This window comes from Thamnophis elegans, chromosome 1 (genome assembly GCF_009769535.1).
Source record: "Thamnophis elegans isolate rThaEle1 chromosome 1, rThaEle1.pri, whole genome shotgun sequence".
NCBI lineage: Eukaryota > Metazoa > Chordata > Lepidosauria > Squamata > Colubridae > Thamnophis > Thamnophis elegans.
The window spans coordinates 131019005-131044553 of record NC_045541.1 but is presented as its reverse complement, the minus strand read 5'-3'; the positions used below and the strand labels follow the sequence as shown (position 1 = coordinate 131044553).

At 39.0% G+C, this 25549-nt stretch overlaps 1 protein-coding gene across 1 annotated transcript in view; it reads left to right on the top strand.

Annotated features, from left to right (window-relative positions):
* Positions 1 to 5727: 5727 nt before the first annotated feature.
* Positions 5728 to 25549, top strand: part of LTBP2 (latent transforming growth factor beta binding protein 2) — a 110864-nt gene continuing 91042 nt past the window's right edge. The window contains exons 1-2 of the mRNA XM_032238283.1: positions 5728 to 6584; positions 17559 to 17629. Of these exons, the coding sequence (XP_032094174.1) occupies positions 6022 to 6584; positions 17559 to 17629 (634 nt within the window). The 5' untranslated portion in view covers positions 5728 to 6021. The remainder of the gene's footprint in view (positions 6585 to 17558; positions 17630 to 25549) is intronic.

The window sequence follows — 25549 nt, the reverse complement described above, 5'->3', positions numbered from 1 at the left end:
TGGTCATCTTGTCGCAAACATAATCAAAGCTCACTTTTACCCTAAGAATCTGTTCTCACAAGGATTTTTTTAATTTAAGGATTTCTTGCAAGTAAGATAGAAGGTGTATACACTGTACTGGCGTTCTCAGGAGACTAGAAATTATTCTAATAATATTTTAGTTTTCTTTGTTGTACATAATTGAGTGAGAATAAGGTGGGTTTTTTTGTGCATGATTTTATACCCGTATAATTTCATCTAAACCAAAAGTGACTGCAATGTGGATAATAGTGGAATTAAGAAGATTGATTCAAGACTTTCAGATAAAAAGAAATGAATCATGTGCATGTGCTTATGTAAGGAGAGTATGAACAGTCCCCAAATAAATAATCTTTGGTTGCTCCAGCCTTAATGAACACATTCATATATGTTTGTATATGTTTGTGTATCTATGTATGTATGTATGTATGTATGTATGTATCTATCTATCTATCTATCTATCTATCTATCTATCTATCTATCTATCTATCTATCTATCTAATCTATAAACTCACACGCATATATAAAAAGGATCACCTGTTGTTCTGCTTCCCATCTTTATTCTGTTGATGTGTGTGTGTGTACATTATGTATGTATTAAGGCTGGAGCAACCAAAGATCATTTATTTGGGGACTATCCATGCTCTCTTTATAGTACACATATACTGTCTCTCCCTCCCTCCCTCCCTCCCTCTCTCTCTCTCTCTCTCTCTCTCTCTCTCTCTCTCTCTCTCTCTCGTGTGTTCCCTCTTTTATGGGTGTGGCTGGGTGTACATTATGTATGCATTAAGGCTGGAGCAACCAAAGGTCATTTATTTGGGGATTGTCCATACTCTCTTTACATTATGCATATACTGTTCTCTCTCTCTCTCTCTCTCTCTCTCTCTCTCTCTCTCTCTCTCTCTCTCTCTCTCTCTCTGTGTGTGTGTGTGTGTGTGTGTGTGTATCATCAGTATGGAGAAGTTTTCATTGAACACTTACATTCATTTATAAGTGCGTTCTTTGCAAATTTGCATTCAACTAAATCTTTTCTCTTTCTCAGATTTTTACATTGTGAGATTTGCTCAAAGAACTAAATGGGTTTAGTTTTGTACCTATCAGAGGTTTAATTGTCTATATAAACAATTTCAAGTTTCCAAGAAATAAAGCAACACCTCCTGGTAGGACAACCTTACTCAAATGTAAACATTTTGTAGTAGAAAAAAAACCTGACTGAAATAACTGGGGAGGCATTTGTCACATTGACAAATCCTGACCTTCTGGAATTGGGATTAGATACCATTTTTACTTCCTGCTAAATAAGAAAGCTGTTAAGAAGAATAGGGACAGCATTTTGAACAAAACTAACAAGCAATCAAATAAACAACAATGATTTTATTGAGCTACACTCCCAGATTCCACATTATTGTAAACTAATCTCTACTAGGAGCAAAACTAAAGAGAATGAAGAGTTCAGCATCCAAGCATAGAATCATAATGCATCTGCATGAAATTCTCTGGCAAATCTTGCAGTGATAAAAGAAACATGGAAAACATCAAAACATCAATTGGTCAGACTCTTTGGAGCTTATTCAGCATACTTGGTTAGTTGCTGGTGTGTTTATTTTAAGAATATAACAAGCAAGTCACATAATGCTATAGAATAATGTATAAATTTAAGTCTAAATTTATGTCTAAAACTGAAATCCTACACATATGTACTAGACATTCAATGGAACTGCATGAAGTTTCCTTTTTAATCATTAAATGGGTCTTTAGAATTTTACCCTCCCTCCCCTTCTTTTTTGTTTGGAAAATGGTTCTGGTTACACCTGCTGAGATTTTAAAAGGAACTTCTGTCATCAAGCCGTTTTAAGGATGAAATTCCTGAATCGGATTGTGCTATCAAACCCAATGCTCCCTTTTTCTAGGATTCTAGGATTCAACTTCTGATACCAAAAATGTTGAGTAACTGAAATAAGATCTTAAACCCGTTTCTTAAAAACAACAACAACCAGAATAATACTTGGAAGGGACGTTGGAGATTTTCTAGTCCAAACCCTGCTCAAGCAGGAAACCCTATACTATTTCAGACAAGTGGTAATTAAAGAGAATTGGAGCAGGCCTAGTAGATTTAAACACATCTACAGAGTGCCACATCTGCCACAACTACCATGATGAGAAGCTCATTAGCAAATTGGTGCTTTGGAGAGTTTTCCCTCAGTCATCTTAGACTGGGCAGCCCCCTACATGTTATCTTGTATCCAGAAATGAATCTTATCCATTGTACTGAGTGATGCACTAGAGCTACACCCTTTCCCAGCAGCAGAGGTAGCCTTTGGCCAATCTGGTAGAGTTTTGATGACCTTTCACCACCAAGCTTGTTGATATGTCTTATTTTGTCCCCTCTGAATCTTGATATATCTATTGCTCAGTCTGGATTGATAAGGCCATGGCCTGTCTCCAAGAAAGTCTATTACATATTCTTGAATTGTCAGGCTGGTTGTCCTTCTTTAGTCCATCTGCCCTTTTAAAATATATCATCTTGTTCTCAACCTGTTTCTTATTTGAGTAAACACAACTGCACCATTAAATGCATAAACAATTTATATAACCTTGTTTATAACAAGATATAAACAACCTTACTCTATACATTTTTATGCTTCACTGAAGCCTGAACTAATGCCCATCATCTGCCATATTCTTCCAAATGCAAAGCCAAAATCAATACAAAATTTCAATAATGCCTTTAAACAATAGTTTACACATGAAAATTACCCCTTGTATAACAGTAGAGTTTATTCCCTCAGTAGAGTTAATCTTCCTAACTCTATTGTGCAAACTATTCATCCAATACACTGAACCACACATTTGCAAAAGCCATTTTTTCCTTAGCATGTTTGTATAACCCAGGTTGCACATAGTAACATCTGTATATACTCTCTAGAGAAAGGCCAAAATTGGCAAGATGCAGATGCAGCATTGTAATTGAAGCCCCGCCCCTTTGTACATATGACATTGATGTACAAAAGGAGCAGGTTTTGAGTGTGATGTTGCAACCATCAATTTGCTTTTTTTGATACCATTCTGCAGGATATGCAATTAGGTTTTAATTCAATGTGTTATATGAACATTGATTTAATTCAGAGAACCATGATTATTACAATTGTAAGTAACCATATCATAAATATTGAATACTTCTCCAAGGGAGATCCATAATGAAATCTGTATTTTCAGTTGGATTTCTCCTGTTCTAGCTCAATATCTTCACAGTACAGTATTTATTGTACTGTATTGTACAGTACTGGGCATTTATTGCTAAATATAAAAATGATAGTTGATCATGAATAGAGGCAAAATTGACTTTTGAGAGAGAAGATGCCTTTTTTAACAAGAGATAAAGAGATTAAGAGATTTAACAAGAGCAAAATTCTTGCACCAGAATTTGGACAGAAGTTCTAGGAAGAGTTTGTGTTGGTTAAGCTAGTGCACAAGGAGAGAAACTGAAACACTGAATGCCAAGTAACAGATCTGAAACATTGAAAAGTTGTTCTAGTTTGTTCTACAAGCGAAAACCAGCAAGCTCTATTTCTACCTATATACAGACCAAAAAACTGTACCCATGCAAGCCATTGTAGCTTATAGCAATAGCAATGGCACTTAGACTTACTGTATTTTTTGAAGTATAAGATACACTCCCTCTCCAAAAAAATAGTGGGTGGAAATGTCTGTGTGTCTTATACAGAGAATGTTGCCAAAGCCCCACCCACCCACCGGCCCCCATCATTTGGCCTCTGCCTTCCAGCAATTTGCCTCCTTGCAGCAAACAGCAAACAGCCTCATCAGCTTCAGCACAGCCTGATTTAGCACAAGCAGCTGATTGGGGGTTTGATTGGCCTCCTGGAATTCCTCCTATCAGCTGTTCCAGGCTGTGGGGATTGCCCCCACCCATCAGCACCATCGGCGTCCATTACCGCTGCCACCTATCTCTGCCTCCACATGCCCCATTTTTGGCCTCCATGCATCCTGTTTCAGTCTCCATATGTCCCATTTTTGGCACATTTCAGATGGCAGGGATAGAAGGCAGCAATCCCACCAGCTGGAATGGGCTGAAAATGGGATGTACAGAAGCCAAAAGTGGGTTCTGAAATGCGGAGACTGAAACGGGATGCATGGAGGCAAAAAATGGGTCACGTGGAGGTGGCATTAGGTGGCAGCAGTAATGGCCGCTGATGGTGTAGATAGGCGGCTGGGATCCCTGCAGCTTAGAACAGCAATAGGAGATATTCCAGGAGGCCAATCAAACCCACAATCAGCTGTTTGTGCTAAATCAGGCTGTGCTGAAGCTGCTCTTTGCCGTTTGCTGTAAGGAGGCAAAATGCTGGGAGGCAGAGGCAGATTTTTTCCTCCCTTGTTTTCCTCCCCAAAAGCTAGGTGTGTCTTATACTTTGGAGCATCTTATAGTCTGAAAAATACCATATATACCATTTTACAATGCTTTACAGCCCTCTCTAAGCGCTTTACAGAGTCAGCATATTGCCCCCAGCAATCTGGCTCAGAAAGCTGAAAGGCTGAGTCAACCTTGAGCCTGGTGCAATTTGAACTGCCACATTGCAGTCGGCTGGCAGTTAGCAGAAGTAGCCTGCAGTATGCACTCTAACCACTGTGCCAGCATGGGTCATAATTGGCTTGGTATCATAACATAGAGCTAGAGAGAGGAATGGCTTTAGCTCTTTACACTTATCATTGCTCTTAGACTCAGGCCATCTCAATCCTGCTGTTTGGAAAAGGAGAGAAGCTGGCATTGGCATAAGAAACATGGACTTCTACTGCAGATAGAGGGTCGATGGGGTTCAGAGTAGAGCAAACTATTAAAAGCTTCTCTCTTTTTTGGCAGATTCCAGTCCAGATTCTGCAGACAATGAGAAAAATCAGTCCATAGCAGATTAGCATAAAACAAAATGTTAACATTAACTTCACACCAATTATTGGACTGTATTTAAACCACAAAGCCAGGTTGAAAATTCATGGACACCAATAGTATCCAAAAAACATAGCTCTGTAAATTTTCAAACTTCATAAGCCATTACATTAATAAAACAAAATTTCTAAAGATTAAACATAGGCATTTAGCAAAGGAAGGAAGGAAAGATCTGTTCTTCAAAGGAAAAAAAAGTTTCATGGCCCTGGTACTACCCTGTTTTTCTGAAAATAAGCCCTCCCTGAAAATATTGCAACACAGCAGCAGCCACGTTCAGCTTGCCCAATCCCTGTTCTGCACTATATCTAATATATGTAGTGGTTGGCATCAGGTTGTAGTACAGAGGCAATTACTTTTTTCCCATGTATCATATATCTATTTGTGTCTGCATCTATTTCACTTCTGCTTGGTTAAAGTTGTGCATAAAAATCTGAACATGTGCTTCTGCTAAGAAAGCTTACCCAGAGACCCTGTTGAGTTTGGGAGGTGTATATAAGGAATGGGGGGGTGGGGGGAGAAAGAAACAAAGCACACCAACTTTTTGCACAGGCTGTGAATGGGATTCCCTGGTTGCTCAAGAGTTAATATTTCTGTCTTGCAATTTGTTTCCCTCTGCCAAAGTGGGTGTTGCTGGAATGTGTTTTGTAAAGGGGTGTGTGTATTACTGAGCGTGTCTTCTGAACAGGGACGATGTCAGTATCAAAAAAGAGTCAAAAGGGGGAGGTTTCCAAAAATAAAATTGCCCATCCTATCCAGAGCCGGGCAAGAGGCAAAGGAGAAGGTGCTTGGAGCTGTCTGCAAAGAATACTACGCACTCTGACAGCCACTGAGAGAGAGTGAGGGGAGAACTCTAAGGCAGGGAACTGTTGCTCCTGGTTCAGGAAGATCTGTGCTGTTGCTCCTTTGAGCCTGGCTTTTCCATCTAGACAGCAGGTATTATTGAAGCCTCTTTGGGATGTACCTGAAGATGTGATTGGCTCTGAAATGCACCAGAGGGATTTTGCTGAGGGGACTTTTCTCCAAAGTCCAATTGTATTTGGTGTATGACCCTATTAATCCAACAAGAGTTTTCCTCTTGGATAGAAACCATGAGGAATTCCTGGAACAGTTTTCTCCCCTTAACCATTGCACTTTTTATGGGGGTTGTAGAGTGTCAGAGAGACCTTGCTGGGCGTCGTCTGGATCAATATCCTTCTTTCAGGACAGATGCTGGGAACAGGGAGATGACGCAGTTAAGATTTCAGCAGAACCAAGGCAGGTTTGGGCCAAGAACTAAAGTGCACAGTTTGTTCCCGGTACATGGCTCTTCTTCTACATTGGATCATGTTCCTGTAACTCCTCAGACAAATGCTGCCGCTAATGCCCGGATGAGAAATCCAGCAGGGAGGGAATTTCGAAAACAAAATTCTGCTCCAGCAGTCCACAAACTCCCATCTCTCACCAATGTGAGATCTCAGAGCAGCAATCCTAGAAGGAACACTGGTGCTTTGAGTAGAGGTCCAAGCTGGACTCTCCAGCAAAGAACACCATTGGTGAATCCTGTTCGGAATGGACCACAACCACGAACAGCCCCACAAGTGCAGACTGCCAGAGGCCGGATGGTAGGGTAAGTGCAACCAGCAGTTGTCATATAAGGTACTTGGGAGATCTGAGCACTCTTTGCTTATCTCCGTATCAGTTTTAAACATATTCTGATTTTAGAGCTTACCAGTTTGTTCAGAATCATCCAGGCACAAATGCAACCTAGAAAATGCCAATTTATTTCACAGAACAACATAGTAAAAAATACTGTTGCTGAGGTCTTTGCAAGCCACCTGCTGTATCAGAATCTAAATGATTTAAACTTAAGCTGTTATCCACATTTGCAACTCATTTGGGACCTAAAAAGCAAATTAAACTAGTCCCACCTTAGCCATGAAAGTCAGCTGGGTGACCTTAGTTACCCAATGATTCTTCCACTTGAATGGAGCTGCTGTCAGCCACCCAAATCTTATTTTCTGTTGGTTACTTCACGCAAATTTAGCATAATGAGGCCTTGTTTATTCCCATTGGAATAAACAAGAGAGAAATTCCATGGTTTATGATGATTGAATTATGGTTTGCAGTGGTAAACTAAGCCACATTGTGCTGGGTTTAGTGGAATGGCTAAGTGGGGCTATGTGTGAAGTTTAAAAAGAATGCAAAAGGTGTTGGTAATCATGGTTTGTTGCTCAAATAAATCAGTCTCATGTCTTGTCTAGCAGGAATAGATATGTAGGTATACACTTACTTCTCCTTTTGGCTTGCATACATACATGTGATGTGATGTATTAGTGCTATTGTCTCTCTTAGGTTAGTATTATGGATTTGCCCTCTTTTTTAGGACTGGGAGGACAGGATATTTTTTTGTCCCCTTCTGTTCCTGTTATAAATTTATAGTCTTTCTTTCCCATAGTTCAGTGGCTAAATCCAAAATTTACATGCTTGCATGGTTTATTTTAATAATGGTTTGTTGAATAAACCACAATTGGCTAGGTTTATATATCATGCTAACCATAAACTAGTTTCCAAACCAAAATAATTATGTTTACAAGATTGGCTAAACTAAAATTTAAAAGTCACTTATAGCACATTCCCCCCCCCCCAAATCTGTTTGCTCTTGGATGCAAACTATTTATGCCTATTGCTGGGAATTTGCAAAATTGAAGGTGGGATATTGGAAGAAACCTCAGTCAGGGAAGGCTGAGTTTGCATTGCAAAGATCAACAACTTTTTTTTGTCTGTTGAAATTTCATACAAGATTTCTTCCAAGTCTAGGTTTTTTTTTTTAAAAAAAAACCATGATAAATAAACATGATACATGAATAAGCAAGCTTGCCTATAATATCTGGAAAGTACAAAGTGTTTGATTGAGATATAGCTCTCCAATTCATTATTTTAAATATTTCTTAAAAACATAATTTGAAAGTCAAGGGACCTAGTTTAAGGGTTAACTGTACCTAGAATATAAAAATCCAGATGGGACAATTTTTATAGATGTGGTTGCTTTACTAAAGCTTGTGGAGAGATTAACCATAAATTAGGTGTAAATTAAAAAAAATATTTTTCAAAAATAAGAATGTTTTAGAAAGAACACACATTCGTATAGAAAATGAATATAAATGTCTTTATTTAATACTAATTAATATTAATACCATCATGATAATTCAGAATGCAAAGTGTCAAAGAATCTATTGGATTATCTTACCCAATGTTTCCCAACCTTGGCAACTTGGCTGGGGGATTTTGGTAGTTGAAGTCCACACATCTTAAATTGCCAAGGTTGAGAAACACAGATGTAATCAGACAGATCAAAGCAAAGCTCTTTTCACTGAGGCTCATTCAATACATCTTAGGGGGAAATGTGGTCTGTCAGGTGTTTTGATGTAATGTGTCATTGATGTTCTGCTTGGGTATGAACCTCATGTGGGTTTAACAGCTGTTTTTAGAAACCTTGGTTTTTACTACATGGAGTTTACAAAAAAACCTATTTTTCATTTAATTTAAAGACAAATGTGGTAAAGGAAAACATAGACTCAAATTTATGTACCACACATTGCACCAGATGGGGATCTCAAATTGATGGATCCAAGGATGTTCAGATCAAGCCTGAAAGGGAATATGAATGAAAGAAAGTGAACCACTTTAATGTCCTTTGCAGGAAGGACATATAATCTGAGAATTATAGAAGGAGGAAACTATCAATTTCAGTTCTGCACCATTTCTCACTTTTTCAATCTATTTAAAACCTTATTTGTTTTCAAAAGTCCATACAAATGTTATCTACATTTCTTGCAAATTTATAAAGAATCTGTATATTTATTATGACAGCCTACTATTTAAACAGCACTTATAACCACAGCAAACTTTTTGAAAAGGCCCTCTTGCTAGGCTTGAGAGGGACTGCCCCTAAGTCACTCTGTTGGCATTCATGCCTAAGGCAGGGCTTGAACTTGATGTTACAGCTTCTAGTCCAGTACCTTTAATTGTTACATTTATAATCAGTCTTAATCTGAGTCATCTGACTGTTTCATTTATATTTGGAAAAGCTTATTGGATCAAATTGTTTTTATTTCAAAAATAATAGCTACATAGAAGAGGACAGAACCTATGATGTAGGGAGAGGGATTATATATATATTGTTATGAAATATATCTCCCTTTATTTATTTATCAGCACAAATACAACATACATACATACATACATACATACATACATACATACATACATATACATACATACACACACACCATAATCATAACAAAACTATGTTACTGCACTAATATTGATATTTTAACCTTGGATTGTTAAACCACAGTGACAATTTTATATATAATGCTAAGATGTAAATTGACACTTACAAACTACAGTACATGGGTTGGTTTATCCATTATACAAAGCTAGAACCAAACAAACAGCACAATATGTGCAGCATATGAATCCAGTCAATGTCATCTTCACAAATGTCCCTCAGCTTCAATGCTCTTCAATTGTATATCTGATAATCCTTGTTTCTTACCTGTACATCAGTTTACATGAGGAATATTCAGAAACCAGGTGTCCACTTTGAGGGCCAAACTAGTCATATTTAAAGGTAAAGGTTCCCCTCGCACATATATGCTAGTCGTTCCCGACTCTAGGGGATGATGCTCATCTGTTTCAAAGCCGAAAAGCCAGTGCTGTCCGAAGACATCTCTGTGGTTATGTGGCTGGCATGACTAAACACCAAAGGTGCACAGAACGCTGTTACCTTCCCACCAAAGGTGGTCCCTATTTTTCTACTTGCATTTTTGCATGCTTTCAAACTGCTAGGTTGGCAGAAGCTGGGACAAGTAACTGGAGTTCACATCGTTATGCGGCGCTCGGGATTCGAACTGCCAAACTGCTGACCTTTCTGATCGACAAGCTCAGTGTCTTAGCCACTGATCAACTGCTTAACCAACCTAAATAAATGTATAGTAAAGGCTGCCACAGGGCCATAGCTCTTCATCCACTTCTTTCTATATAGGCCTACTTTTTAAGTATTAAAAAAAATGGAACTAATTCTCTCCTCCCTTCCCCAAAAGGACTAGGAAGCTGTTTCATCTGGAAAAGCACAGGTGGGTAGGAGCTGTTCCATTCCCTGCTCTGGAAGAACAATTGGAGCCAAGTGGAACTTTGCTATCTTGCCATCTGTATTGCTAAGCAGACATTCGGAGCTGAACATGCCATAAAGGCAGCTCAGCTTGTTAACTTCTTCTAGGAGCATCACTCTTCTTTAAGCTGTAAATATGTGGTGAACCTCAAAGCAGCAGGAATTTATTTTGCATTCTTTCTGAGGCAACAAAAACCACACACTGTTCAAGTCACACAAACGTTGAGAAAATTATTTAACTGTAAACAGATGCTCAGAAGTTTGGTGTAGACTAAGGAAAACCAACAGTTGCTTTAGCTTTCCATGGATTTCAGCATAGGGCCACTGTCAGAGCCCTGTTAAAAGCACCAGAAATGGAAAAGTCCTTTGCTCTCCCACCCTCAGTAAAATGGACATTTCCTTTTCGTCTAGTCAATAGTAGCCAAGGTAATGTAGTTTTCTAATTCTGAGCTCTGTTGGAGAAGTTTCATGTATGATGTGCATTTTGTTAAGGTTTTTGAAGATTTATATGGATATGTACTTTACAAATGAAAAACACTTTATTTGGATATATATTTTATTGGGTTTATTTGTTAGTCAGGGCTAGAAATTGAGTAGAAAGACAAGTATAACTGGAATAAATAATTTTAAAAAGGTAAACTTCAGGCTTCATCCAAGCCTTCATTTAAACATAATAGTTTGCCTTTGCTCTGGAGCTGCTACATTCACAGCTAGAATTTATATATATATATATATATATATATATATATATATATATATATATATATATATATATATATATATATATATATATATATATATATATTAGATTTTTTACAACCCCTGGTAAGCCCCAATTATGGGAGGAAGCTAACTGCTTCCATCATCTGTCCTTCGGCTCGTCACAAGAGTCCATCACGACAGAAACCCAATATTTTTACTGTTGCCTTTGTTATATTTGTGTTTTTTTTAAATTTGTGCTGATAAATAAATAAAGGGAGACTAGTATAGATCTATTTCAAGCTATTTAGCTCTCATCAGCTAGCCATTTCAAATCCCAGTAAGGGTATGGTTCAAATCCCAGTAAGGGTATGGCTAGCTGATGAGAGCTAAATAGCTTGAAATAGATCTATACTAGTCTCCCTTTATTTATTATCAGCACAAATTTAAAAAAAAATAAAAAACACACACACACACACATATATATATATATATATATATATATATATATATATATATATATATATATATATATATATATATATATATATATATATATATATGTCACAACCCCTGGTATGCCCAAATATGGGAGGAAGGTCACACTTCCACTCTCTGTCTTCGGCTCGTCATAAGAGACCATCCAGACAGAAACCCAATATTTTTTACTGTTGCCTTTTTGTTAGTCTCCCTTTATTTATCAGCATAAATATAACATATATATATATATATATATATATATATATGTGTGTGTGTGTGTGTGTGTGTGTGTGTGTGTGTGTGTGTGTGTGTATGTATATATACACACACACACACACACACACACCCCGTAGTTTTTCACGGGTATAGGTATGCTGTTCTTATTGGTCTTTTCCCATGTAAGATTGAGATTGTCCTGGCAATGTTTCAGCGAGATCTCACTCGCCATCTTTAGGTTGGTGTTTTGGGCTTAAAGAGTGATCGGAGCTGCCATCCCTCTACAAACCTTGGTGGAGGTGTGAGGAGTGCTGGCCCCATTTCAGCAAGTGGATTGATTGAATGTGTGGCTGTATCATGATTGGTAGATTGGTGCTGATTGGTGCTGGCTGTGTGCAATGTTCCCTCTAATTTTTTTTCAGGGTGAGCAGAAAAGTATAGTGTTTGAGCGGCACAGTTTCATGCCTGAGCACCTAAGAGAGCAACAGTTTGAACTTCTGTCTCGTCTGCTGGACATTTGCGCAACATTCCAAGCGCCAAGCACCAATTGTGAGTGAGGTTTCAGCCTGATGAATGCCAGGCATGAAAATGTGCTACTCAAACACTATACTTTTCCGCTCACCCTGAAAAAAAAAAGACTTCTGCTCAGCTTTTAGATCATTAGACTGGCTAGAGAGAGACATGGCACCAACAGGTCCTGGGTCCTGGCATTTTGCAGGCAACCTGTCCTCTCACATTCCTTTGGAATGCAACCCATCACATTTGAATTAGATTTTGCCAATTATCCTATTAAAAGATAATCCTATTATTCTAAAATATGACTAACTCGATATTAAAAATGTAAATATTTAATGCTGATAAATAATAGCAGTAATTGTTATTTAGTATGATTAAAATCAGTATTGATATATCAATATATCTATCAAAATTGACAATAAACACTAAAATAACAATACAAATATATAATGTGGAATATAAATGTAATAAATATAATATATAAATACAACATAAATGTAATAAAATAATTTATCATGAAACTCTCCCCCTTTAAAGTAATAAGATCAATTAAATAGTCTAGCAAGTTTGGACAATATGCTATATGTTATGTTACTTAAGAATATATATGCCTCAGAATCAGATACAACATCCACATCATTTGCAACTGAGTCAATAAAATGATATGCCATGACAAAACTATTTTAAATAAAGATATGAAATTAATCAAGTATTGCATTTATTTTTCAAAATGAATGTAGATTTTTTTTTATTATTTAAGTTTTGTACCCTATCTTTTCTAACTAATGTTAACTTTAAAAAGATGTTACATCAGACTACAATACAAGTAATTAAATGAAGACTAAAATAAGTGTTTTGGCATATTGAGCTTTTTATATTTCTTTCTAATATTGCTTCCTTAGTTGAGAACTTCCTCCTCAGCTTACTTACGCATTAACTGTTTGTTGCTTTTATGGCTTATTCATTCACTGCTCCATCTTCAGTTTTTTTCACAGGGGGCAGGGCTTCCTTCCTTCCTTCCTTCCACTCCTTTGGCCACCAATTTTGATCCAACACACTCTCTCTCTCCCTCTCTCTCTCTCTCTCTCTCTCTCTCTCTCTCTCACACACACACAGAGACACGTGTTCTTTGGGGGGGGTTGAATTACTCCGCCTCACTGCGCAAAGTCGGCTCAGCATGTGTTCGGCCCCTGCTTACGCTGAATCAAATCTGCAGCCGGCGGGACCATTTCAAAGCCGCCAGTCCTCTTGCTCCTTCTCCTTCACCGGCAAAGCAGCGGCGGTGGTGCCTCCCCCTCTGCTCGGAGCACCTCAGCTGGGCTCTGGGTTATCCCTGCCATCGCCTCCACCTCCGCCGCTTTCCTACTAGCTCCCGCGGCCTCAAAAGCACGGCAGAGGAGGAAGGGGGAGGGATAACGCGGGGGCCAGCTCAGGTGCTCCGCGTGGAGAGAGAGGCACCACTGCCACAGGCGGCTCATCAAAACAAGTCTGGGGAGGTCCTTTGCAGGCGGCCAGTTCTAGCTGCCTGCAAAGGACTTCCCCACGTTTGCTTTGGTAGAAAGCTCTGCGCGGCAGTTAGAAATCTCTGCGCGGAGGTTTCTAGCGATGTGCGCGGCCGCGCAGGCGCGCACCTTAGAGGGAACAGTGGCTGTGTGCCTGTTGTTGTTTTGTGCTGTAACGGCCTGGGTGGTGGGTGTGGCTCGTTTGTTCACTAGGGCTGGTTTCCAGATGTCTGGTAGGTGGGAGGCATCACCACCCTGCAGAGATCAACTCTGTAGCGAAGACCTTCATCTCCAGAACCAAATGCCTAGCTGACAAAGACCACCTGAAAACTGAATTACACACTCTCACAAACTTATTAATCTCCAACGGATTCCAAAGAAAAACAATTACCAACCTAATCCAAAGGGAGACTCTTGCCAAAAATCGAGACACAGAACAGGACATTGCCCTCCTCCCTTACATCAAAGGCACCACAGATAAAATCAGCAAAATTCTCCACAAACACAATATCAAGACAGCCTTCAACACTGACCAAAAAATAGCCAACATCTTAAGAAACCCCAAAGACAAAATCCAGCTAGAAAACACAGGAGTCTATGAAATACCATGCAAAACCTGCCCTGCAACATACATAGGACAAACGAACAGGAGAATAAATGCATGCATCGCTGAACACAAGAATGCAGTAAGAAAAAAAGAAAAAACTTCCTCCCTTTTCCAGCACCTTAAAACTAAAGGACATGAAATTAATTTTGAAGGAACCAGGTTAAACCCCAAAACTGAACACTTCAACAAGAGAATAATTATGGAAGCCATCGAAATAGAGAAACACCCCCACAACATGAATAAACATGATAATTCCTCCCACCTACCAGACATCTGGAAACCAGCCCTAGTCAACAAATGAGCCCCACCCACCACCCAGGATGTTACAACACAAAACAACAACAGACACGCAGCCAGCACCAATCAGTACCAATCTACCAATCATGATACAACCACACAGCCAATCAATCCACTTACTGAAAGAAAGCCAGCACTCCACACACCCCACCAAGATTTATAGAAAGATGGCAACTCTGACCACACTTTACTCACACAAACATGAAGCTGAAAACACCAGCCTGAAGATGGCGAGTGAGACCTCGGAAAAGACCTGAATACAAAAAGACCAGCATACCTACACCCGTGAAAATCTACAAAAACATACATACATATATACATATGCACATATGCACATACGCACACACACACACATGCACACACGCACATACGCACACATACATACATACATACATACATATATTTGTAGATTTTCATGTGTGTAGGTATGCTGGTCTTGTCATATTCAGGTCTTTTCCCATGTAAAATTGAGATTGTCTTGGCAATGTTTCGGCGAGGTCTCACTCGCCATCTTCAGGCTGGGTTTTGGGCTTAAAGCGTGGTCAGAGCTGCTGTCTTTCTATAAACCTTGGTGGGGGTCTGAGAAGTGCTGGCCCCATTTCAGCAAGTGGATTGATTGGATGTGTGGCTGTATCATGATTGGTAGATTGGTGCTGATTTGTGCTGGTACATACATACATACATACATACATACATACATACATACACACACACACACACACACATGTGTGTATATATATGTGTGTGCTGGCAATAGATAAGGCTCTTTGGCATTCAACCTTTTAAAAAAAAATACATGTAGTTCTCCAACCTGGGTTAAGATTTATTAAATTGTCATCTCTCTGTATAAATCACTATTGCTTACTTGAAATAGGAGGTGCACTTAGCATGATTTCCTTTTATACATGCTAGGTTTTTTTTATTATTATTCTAAAAAACTTGAACTATTGTCAGGTTTGTGTGCTTCCAGACTTAATTCAGAAAAAAAAGACCATTCCCCAGAAGATACTGTTCTAAGGTAAAATCTTAGCAATGAAAACCCAATCTCTAAATGTATTTAATACTAAAGAGAATAATCAGGTGTTAGCAATGTAGCTTTTCTTTCAAGGAGCATGAGGGGTTAGTAAATTTGCCAAAATTCTGGAGTTCATTCCCTTTGGAACATCAAGTCTCTAGCATGAAGTCAGCAGGAGTTGACTTCTTTAGTCAGGGGTTTTAATTTTTATTTAACTTGATGTACTGCCAATGTCTCTCAGTGGTTTACAACTAGGTCTGTTTTCTGGGCAGGGTGAGTAGTGCTGCCTATGGAAATCTGTCAGATTATGCCAACAATCTGAGCTTGAATGGGAAGTGTTTTCTTCCTTTGTAAGTCATTTGTTACAAATTTATAACAATCGAATTAGCAAATCCAACATGAGGAATAGGAGGCTATGTTGGTTAATGTGGTATAATATGCTGGATAAACTCAGCTTTTAGTTTGCTCTTAGGCATGGAAACTCACTGGGGAAACTTTGAACCAGTGATTCACTCTCAACCCAAGCTGAGTATCTTGTCTGGTATGAAAGATGGATATAGCAATTTTAAAATAGATAACTTCAACTCTTAGAATTCCTCAGGCAGTATGGGGTTGAAAAACACTGCTTTATGATATGGTCATGCCAACATACATCTAAAGGAGAAAAATCCTGGATTCATACATTGGACTAAGTGAAAGTTGGATTGGTTTTGACTAAGTACAGCATTTCTCAAACTGTGGGTCACCCACAATTGTAAAATGGAGGGATTTACAAGCATCACATTTGAAAGAGAAGAAAGACTGAGATTGTTAATAGGTGCACTGGGAGACGAAACATTGCAACCTGATAGAGTTTTCCAAACTGCAGCATTTTAATAGATTTTAAAAATATATTTTTCTCTTTCTCAGATGGCAATAGTTAAGACATATTTGAGAGTAATGATATATTCAATTTAGAGCTTTCCTTTCCTTTGGAAGGCCAAAGTATTCTTCTCTCCATTTAGAGAAATAGGAAACTTTCTTTATCATTACCTTCACCTTGGTTGGCGAGGAACATGGGCCAGTCCTGAAGGCTGGGGAAGGCTCGGACGACGGCTCTGCATTGGAGGCAGAGGTGGGGCCAAGGCCATCTGGCAATTCTCAGCTGCCTTCACTAGAAGCAGTGAGGCAGAGGAACAGCTGGAGCCTGTCCCTAGAGTACACATGCACAGAGCTGCCAGGAGACAAGAACAACTAAGAAATCAGGGTTGACTTGGGAGCAAAGCTACAAGTAGATGGTGATTGTCCCCTCCCATAGGAAATAAACGAGGAGTGAAAGGGGAGTGGACTTTTGCAGGAAACAATATGTTTGTTCGATCGTTAGTTCGTTTCAGGAGTGTGAAGAAGATCTGTCCGTGAATCTCAGAGACTCTTTGCCAAGTCTTTCCTCCACACTACATTTGGAAAATATTTACATGGCAGCTTTCCAAGATAGATAAGGTCTGTGGTCATAACTTCATATTTGAAAGACTGGTTACCAGGCTTTTGCTGAATGTGAATGTGAGAAATTCACATTTGTCTAATAAAAGGGGGTTTGTTGGGACCAAGAATCTGCTTGGTACTTTTTGGGGGAAGCCTAGAACAGTGGCATGGTTCTTTGAACAAATAGTACATACAGAAATATACATGTATCTGGGTGAAATAAATGTCATGCTATAATAGAGGGCATGTACTTTTACTAACATATTCATTTGAATCATTTTTTTTGGCCAAACAATAATGTTCTCAGAAGAATGGAAGAGAGCACCTTTGGGAAATTAATTTGTGGGATATACTAATTGTGCAAATGCCAATTCAAATTTATAAAAGAATTCCAAATTATGATTTGATTCAGCAAATCAGATCAATTTGGATTCAGAAAAAAAAACACAATTCTCTATATAACACAAATTTATGGAATAATCCAAATTAGTCCAAAGTATCCTGTTGATTTCAGCATTCAAATTGATTCCCTGATTCAATGCAGAAAGTAGTTTACAAAAGTAGTCATAGCTGAATGGTTTGGTTTGATTTCAGGAAGTTTCAGGTTATTAATCTTGTCATTTGTAACTGTTTAGACCAAATGTCTGCGGGGGACACTGCTGCTCAGGGTGGACAACAGCTCCTAGAACAAATCGATGTATTAAACGTGAGTATAAAACTTTTACAACTGCTATTATCAGAATTGCATATGGAATTGTACCTACTGCGTAATATATACAAGGTGCAAAACAAAAATCCAAGTTTCAAGGGCTTGGAGTTCTATATTGATAATAGTGAATGGACCAACAAAGGATGGGATAGAAGACAGATGGCAAGTTTTTGCAAGCCAAGTATATTTGGAGTTTCTATGCTGATGCAGATAGAATTTGTCATAGAATGGTTTTTATCATATCTGCTTTAGCATTGTCTATCTGGAATGTATTTGAGAAAGTATATCCAAATATTAGAACAGTGATAGCAATACAATTTTGCTTCATTTTGTGGACCTGGTGGAGCTGAGTTTCTTTTGCTTTTGAAATTTTACACAGATTAGACATTCCAGTTAGCATTGGCTGTGTTATAATTATGGTTATGAGGTACAAAACATTTTGTGATGGCGCTGCAGCATTCCTAGGAATTTTAGTGGCTGTACCTGGTGGAGATTTACTTACTACTACCTTATCAGTGAGCTGTCCTGGCTAGATCAGTTCACACCTATTATAAAATTCACATTCAAGAACCAAAAGTAAGATAATGAGTGTAACCATACTAAGCATGATTTTCAGGCAGGAATTAGTACAAAACAGAATTTAGTAATGATACTTCTTGGCTATATTTGCACAAAGTACTTAAACAGGTCAGTTAAAAATCTAGCAGCAGCATTGCAGAGCAAAGTTTACCTTAGTTTTTCCCCCTGTATAAATCTAATCCTTTTTGATCAGTTAAATTCTATTACATTGTATGAACACAAATATCTTTCGAAACAAATTTAGTACAGCTGGTCCTCAAGTTATGACCATAATGGTGGTCTGCCCATAATGGTTATACGGCCATAAAACCGTTTATGATGTTTTTACAATGGTAAAAAGCAAACCAGTAGTTCACTATGTGAATAGTTTTTCTGAAAATTGGAATTGCTGGTTTTCAGCAAAGTCATCATAAGATAGAGTCACGTGACTGTAGAATGCTGCAGATGGCTGTTAATACAGATGTGCTGCTGAATGTCTGAGGTGTGGTCATGTCAGTATTTTGGATCCAGGTCATAAGCTTCCTTTATCAGGTAGGTCATAACCTCAAATAGTCACTAAGCAACCAGGAGACTGGAAGCTAAAACATATAAAGAATGGTTGCTGGAATTGGGTATGTCTGGTTTAATAAAGGAAAGGGTCGCGGTGGCTCAGTGGCTAAGATGCTGAGCTTGTCAATCAGAAAGGTCGGCAGTTCAAATCCCTAGTGCTGCGTAATGGAATGAGCTCCCGTTACTTGTCCCAGCTTCTGCCAACCTAGCAGATCAAAAGCATGCAAAAATGCAAGTAGAAAAATAGGGATCACCTTTGGTGGGAAGGTAACAGTGTTATGTGTGCCTTCAGCATTTAGCCACATGACCACGGAGACGTCTTCAGACAGTGCTGGCTCTTCAGTTTTGAAACGGAGATGAGCACCACCCTCTAGAGTTGGGAATGACTAGCACAGGTAAAGGTAAAGGTTCCCGAGGGGACCCTTTACCTTTACCTTAGTTTAATGAAAAGAAGGATTAAGGGTGACCTGATAGCAGTGTTCCAATATCTCAGGGTTTGTCACAAGGAAGAGGGAGTCAACCTATTCTCCAAAGCACCTGAAGGCAGGACAAGAAGCAATGAATGGAAATTAATCAAGAAGAGAAGCAACCTAGAATTAAAGAGAAATTTCCTGACAGTTTGAACAATTAATTAGTGGAATGACTTGCTTCCAGAAGTTGTGGATGCTCCAACACTGGAAGTTTTCAAGAAAGATAGGATAATCATTTGTCTGTAATGGCATAGGACTATATAGCCTGAGCAGGGGTATAGAACTAGAAGATCTCAAATGACCCTTCCAACTCTGTTATTCAGTAGTAAGTTAAGGATTACCAGTATGTGAATACAGCTGCTGTCTAGCTTTTTGTAGTTTCCTGCTTACACAGGAATTTCAAATCACAGACACTGACAATGGGAAGAAAATAATACAGTTTATGTGGAGGATGCAGTCATATCAATAGTTTTCAATAAAGGTATGATTCTGATTAGCTCCACAAGTGGACAAGTAACAATTATCACATTAAAATCTGTGAAAATAGTGAAGCAGCAATACGATAAGCCATTTTTCATAACTTAGACCACACTCAGGGGATAAAATCAAACTATTTTTTTACTTGTCAGGCAATTACTTTCCAAGGATTGAACTCTTAAAGAGGTTCAGTCTAGAGGGCTTACTCTAAAGCTGAATGGTGCTAAATATCTCCACTTTGTAGCTTCCATTAGATGCTCCCTATGGAACCTTTCCCCACTCTTAGGCTATTACTTCACCTATTCTTTTTTAAGCTTTAAATATGGGATCTGGTAAACTAGAACCTCCTGCTAGACCATTTACTCCTGCTATGTTAATCAGGAAGGGAAAAGTATGGCATGATTTACAGGGAAATAGGCCCATAAGGAGATGCTGATGGAATCATTAACCATATGGAGTAGAATTGGGAATGCAGTTAATTACACTGCAAATCAGAGCAACTTGTCCATTATTAGTTCATTGTTCTAATCTCTGCATCCAGTCATGCTTTTAACTTTCCACACTCAGCAGTCTTCTAAGTCACAGTGGAACAGTAAAGAAGCCCTTGATTTCTCTAGTGTTTCTAGCCAGCACTTGCTGCTTGCAAAGGCCATAGTTCTCAGCAATGTAATAAACCAGAACAGCTACAATCTCCAGTCCAGGTTGAGACTTCTGAAGTTTTTGCATTACTTTTTCTTTCAGCTCAGCGAAAGAAATAACAGTTAATTACTTGTAAATATAGATTTTTGTTGTATTATTTGGGATCCTTAGATATGTTCTTATGAGTAGTAGTTATCTATTAGTAGTTGATATTGGGCTATCTATGTTTCTTATAAAACTAGCGGATAATCTGGCATTCCCAGGTATTTATTTATAGGGGGAAAAGGCCCTGACCGAATGTAATTTCTAATGTTGGATTTTTACCCTTACCAGAGGCAGCCCCCTTGTGGAGTAACATGAAGCTGTTATCATGGCAACTCCACTGCACTGTACTGTAGAAGTCAGTATGGCAGTATGGCACAACAGGCTGTATCTTAACAGAACACACAAACCGAGAGGTGTTAGGGGGTGTCTTACCCCCACAGTATTTTTCTCCAGACAGTAAGTCATCTGTGTACCAAGTTTGGTTAAAATTGCTCAAGGTGTTCCAGAGTTATGCTGGAACACACACACACACACACACACACACACACACCTGTATATATGCAAGGCAGTGACGTGCAGTCAGGGGAGGCAGGGGAGGCAGAGCCTCACCACTGTCATCATGAAAAGAAAAAAAATGTAAAAGGAAAAAGGCAAGAGCTGAGGTCAGGCTGAGCTAGTTGCTGCCAGAGTCACAGTGGATGACTCTGCTTAGTGCTTAACTGTTTAAAAAAGCCTCTAAAAAGCGCTCTCTACAGGAGAAGGCAGGAGAACGACATGCCTCATCTAGTCTGACTTTAGGAGTTTTATGATCACTCAAGCAGAGTTAAGCAAGGGTTAAAAGCTGAAAAATTCCTGATGTAGATGAGGCACGTCGTTCTCCTGCCTCCTCCTGTAGAGGGTGCTTTTTTAGAGGCTTTTTTAAACAGTTGAGCAGAGTCATCCATGGTGACTCTGGCAGCAACTAGCTCAGCCTGACCTCAGCTCTTGCCTTTTTCCTTTTATATTTTTTACTTTTCACGATGGCAGGCAAGAGCAGAGTTGAAATCCTCTCTGAAACAGCTGGAAAAGGTATGTGTGGGTCGGAGGGAGGGGGAGAAATTCAAACTTCATCCTCCTGGTGTGGGGCTTTGGGCAAAGGCTGGAGGGAAGTGCTCTCCCTCCCCAAGCGTAGTTTGATTGCAGGCAGAGCCACGTTGTCTTTTCAAACCTGTAATCAGTGAAGCTGGGCTGGATCCTTCCGGGGTTGGGGGAAAGTGTGTGTGCTCCAGTATGGCTCTTTCATTGGCTTCCTCCCTCCTCCTGTGATCTCCCTGACTCCCTCCAATCCAACTTTGTGTGTGTGTGTGTGTGTGTGTCTGTGTCTGTGTGTCTGTGTTTGAGAGAGGGGAGGGAGGGAGAGAGGGAGGTAGGAAGGGAAGGGAGAAGAAAAAGAAAGAAGGAAACTTATTTCACAAAGGAGAAAAACAAATGCTGTGGTTTTGAATCGGAACTGAGCATGCCTGGCTGTGGAATTCTGGAAGTTGAAGTCCACAAGTCTAAAAAAATTTGTGTCAGTGCCTCACCAGCCATAAACCTCACTGCACGTCACTGATGCAAGGTCACATTCACTACATTTGTTCATACCTCTCTATATGTCAGACAAAACTAAAAAACCAAATAATGCAGACCCATATACTTTTATTATGTTATTAATGTAACAAAATCTTGCAAGTCTAAATGTGCTTTCCCATCCCACTTTATCTTCCCGAGAACTTGGTGGGGTCTTGTCTGAGTTGTTTTCTAGGTTGCAGTTCTGCCCTGGACTTGAACTGCCTTCATCTGATCAATATCTTAGTAGCAATCCTTCTTCTGTTCCTGAAGGATATTCCTTCTGCCCATTATTCCCCCCTTGCAGACCATATTAATTTCATCTATTCATAACTTATACAAACAGTTATGCCTTCATCAGCTTTTATTCTTTAAACATTTCTTCTTCACTTAAAAATCTCATCAAGTCCATCTAATCACTCTTTCAGTTCTACTCTTTGATATATCACTATCATGCATGTCTCTACATTGTTTTTTTTTAATTTCATGTCAAATTAATCCCATTTTTCAGTCCACTGTCAATATTTTTATTTGACCAAATTAAAATTCATAAACAGCGTAACAAGCTATTTAAAGTTCTACAAAAATACTAAATCAGCAACATGTTCAACAAAGCATTAAAATGACAAGGAGAACTTTTAGTATCAAAGCCTGAGGTAATGATTTTCATCATGATCTTAAAATGAGATGTGGGACAAAGTTGCAGGCATGTTCTGAATAATTGAAAAGCTGGCATACTATTTTCAGGATCTGAGTTGCCTTAATAAAGGTGTTGCTGTAATATAGACTTTGAAATATTATTTATTCCACATGTATAATACGAATAAATTTGTTTTTACTAAATTTATAAACTTGCATAAATAAATATTCCTAAAAGGCTCCAACTGGTTCCCAAGACACCTCAAATATAAACTCTTTGAAGTATTACAGGAAGTGCCAGCTCAAACATAGCAGAAATATAGTTAGATGAGAATTTGGATTGTATACATTTGGATTGATGACAGTATTAAAGTTGATTCTCTTTTGTCAATACAGTATAAAGTGATTTTTTTTCTTATAACTGTAGTAATTAATTATGGCATTTCATTTCTCTGCCTTTTGCATGGTTTAATGGAAATATTGCTTTGTACTTTTCCAATTTGGACCTAACAGCAATAGCAATAGCACTTAGATTTATATACTGCTTCATAGTGCTTTTACAGCCCTCTCTAAGCATAGCCCCAACAATTTGGGTACTCATTTTACCAACCTAAGAAGGATTGAAGGCTGAGTCAACCTTGAGCTGGTGAGATTTGAACTGCTGGACTGCAGCTAGCAGTCAGCAGAAGTAGCCTGCAGTATTGCTTTCTAACCACTGTGCCACCTCACTCTCAATAAGCAATAAAGGAAGAAGAAAGTACAGTAACTTACATTATAAAGGGGCCCATTTGATTTTTGTCTGTATTTAACTATCTAATGAACTATAGTGAAGGCTGAATACTGTTCTTGCTGCTCTTAACACTTAACTATATTCTTTTTCTTTTATTCTCTGCTCTCGTCATTCTTCCTCCTCTTATCTTTTCATAATTTTTTTGAACTGTGTTTCTTCCTAGCCCTTGCTTCTCAAAATCTTGGCTGGTTAAAGTTTTCCACTTGCTCCAGTCCTGCTGTTAACCTGTATGTGCCAATGCTTATGCCAGAGAATTGTCTATTCCACCTTTTACAAGTAGGAGTGCAAGAATTAAAAATGTGTCCAGGGGAAGGTGGGAGAATGGGCTCTTATCCCTGGCAAGGCTGCTTCTGAATGTTATTCTCAGGAGATTAGAAAGCATATTATAGGCAGTACAGAGGATTGGGGGAACTATAGTCAGATTGGAAATTGTTATAGATTGATCCTTTATAATTAGCTATTAAGGTTTGAGATTTCCCACCAGGAGAGTGCCTGGCATTCTGCTTAAGGAACAGAAATAATATTGTAATTTTATTTTATTTTTCAAATGTATAGGAATTGAAGTGAAATTTGTGGCTGTTGTGGTCCGCCAGCAGAGCTGGCCGCAGAGTCGGACAGGGAGGAGGTTGGGGAGGAACATGGGCCAGTTCTGGAGGCTGGGGAAGGCTCAGACGAGGGCTCTGCATTGGAGGCAGAGGTAGGGCCAAGGCTGTCTGGCAGTTCTCAGCTGCCTTCAGAATTAGACAGCAGTGAGGCAGAGGAACAGCTGGAGCCTGTCCCTAGAGTGCGCATGCACAGAGCTGCCAGGAGACAAGAACAACTAAGAAATCAGGGTTGACTTGGGAGCAAAGCTACAGGTGGACGGTGATTGTCCCCTTCCATAGGAAATAAAAGAAGAGAGAAAGAAGAGTGGACTTTTTCAGGAAACAATTCGTTTGTTCGGTCATTAGTTCGTTTCAGGAGTGTGAAGAAGATTTGTTGGTGAATCTCAGAGACTCTGTGCCAAGTCTTAGAGCCGAGGTGGTGCAGTGGTTAAATGCAGCACTGCAGGCTACTTCAGCTGACTGCAGTTCTGCAGTTCAGCTGTTCAAATCTCACCGGCTCAAGGTTGACTCAGCCTTCCATCCTTCCGAGGTGGGTAAAATGAGGACCCGGATTGTTGGGGGCAATATGCTGACTCTGTAAACCGCTTAGAGAAGGCTGAAAGCCCTATGAAGTGGTATATAAGTCTAACTGCTTTCCTCACACAACACTACATTTGGAAAATATTTACATGGCAGTTTTCCAAGATAGATAAGGTCTGTGGTCATAACTTCACCTTTGAAAGACTATTTACCAGGCTTTTGCTGAATGTGAATGAGAGAAATTCACATTTGTTTAATAAAAGAGGTTTTGTTGATACCAAGAATCTGCTTGGTACTTTTTGGGGAAGCCTAGATCAGAACAGTGGCATGGTTCTTTGAACAAATAGTGCATACAGAAATATACATGTATCTGGGGAAAATAAATGTACAAAATATACTATGGCATATATGGGGAAGGTGTTTGTGCAAAATATCTATAGAGTTATAATGGTTTGTAGATATTCACTTGACCTTAAAAAAAGCAAATGCTTCAACTAATGTGAAAAGGAAATCGAATGGAAAATGAAAGAAACTAACATTGCCTCACTAATGACTTATAGCAGTGGATAATGAAACCAGGAAATTATTTGAAAGTCTCATTCCAAAATAATCCTTGTTGATACAAACTAAATATGTGATGCATTTACAGCATTGCCAAATATGTCTTCCTGTATAATATTTGTCTAACACAAATGGCTTACCTTTTAAATAATGAAACTCCCTGGGGTCCCTCTGCTTCATAATTCTTGAGAGAAAAGGATAGCAGTGAGTGCAATTGTCCATGTGAATAGGCTGTGCTAATGGTTCTGGCAGAAGCTGATAAAGCAGCAGTTGATGTCTTCAGATGGGATCAAACCGAAGGGTCCCTGAAGACAGTTGATGTCCAGAATCTTTTTTACATAAGACTGTTGGAATGGGAGTGAGGCAGTCATGTGTTAAACTGGGATCTCTCCTTTCTTTCAAGTACCAAGGGAAGAGTGAATGAAGCCTGTGAGTTCTGGAAATGGGGAAAAGGAAC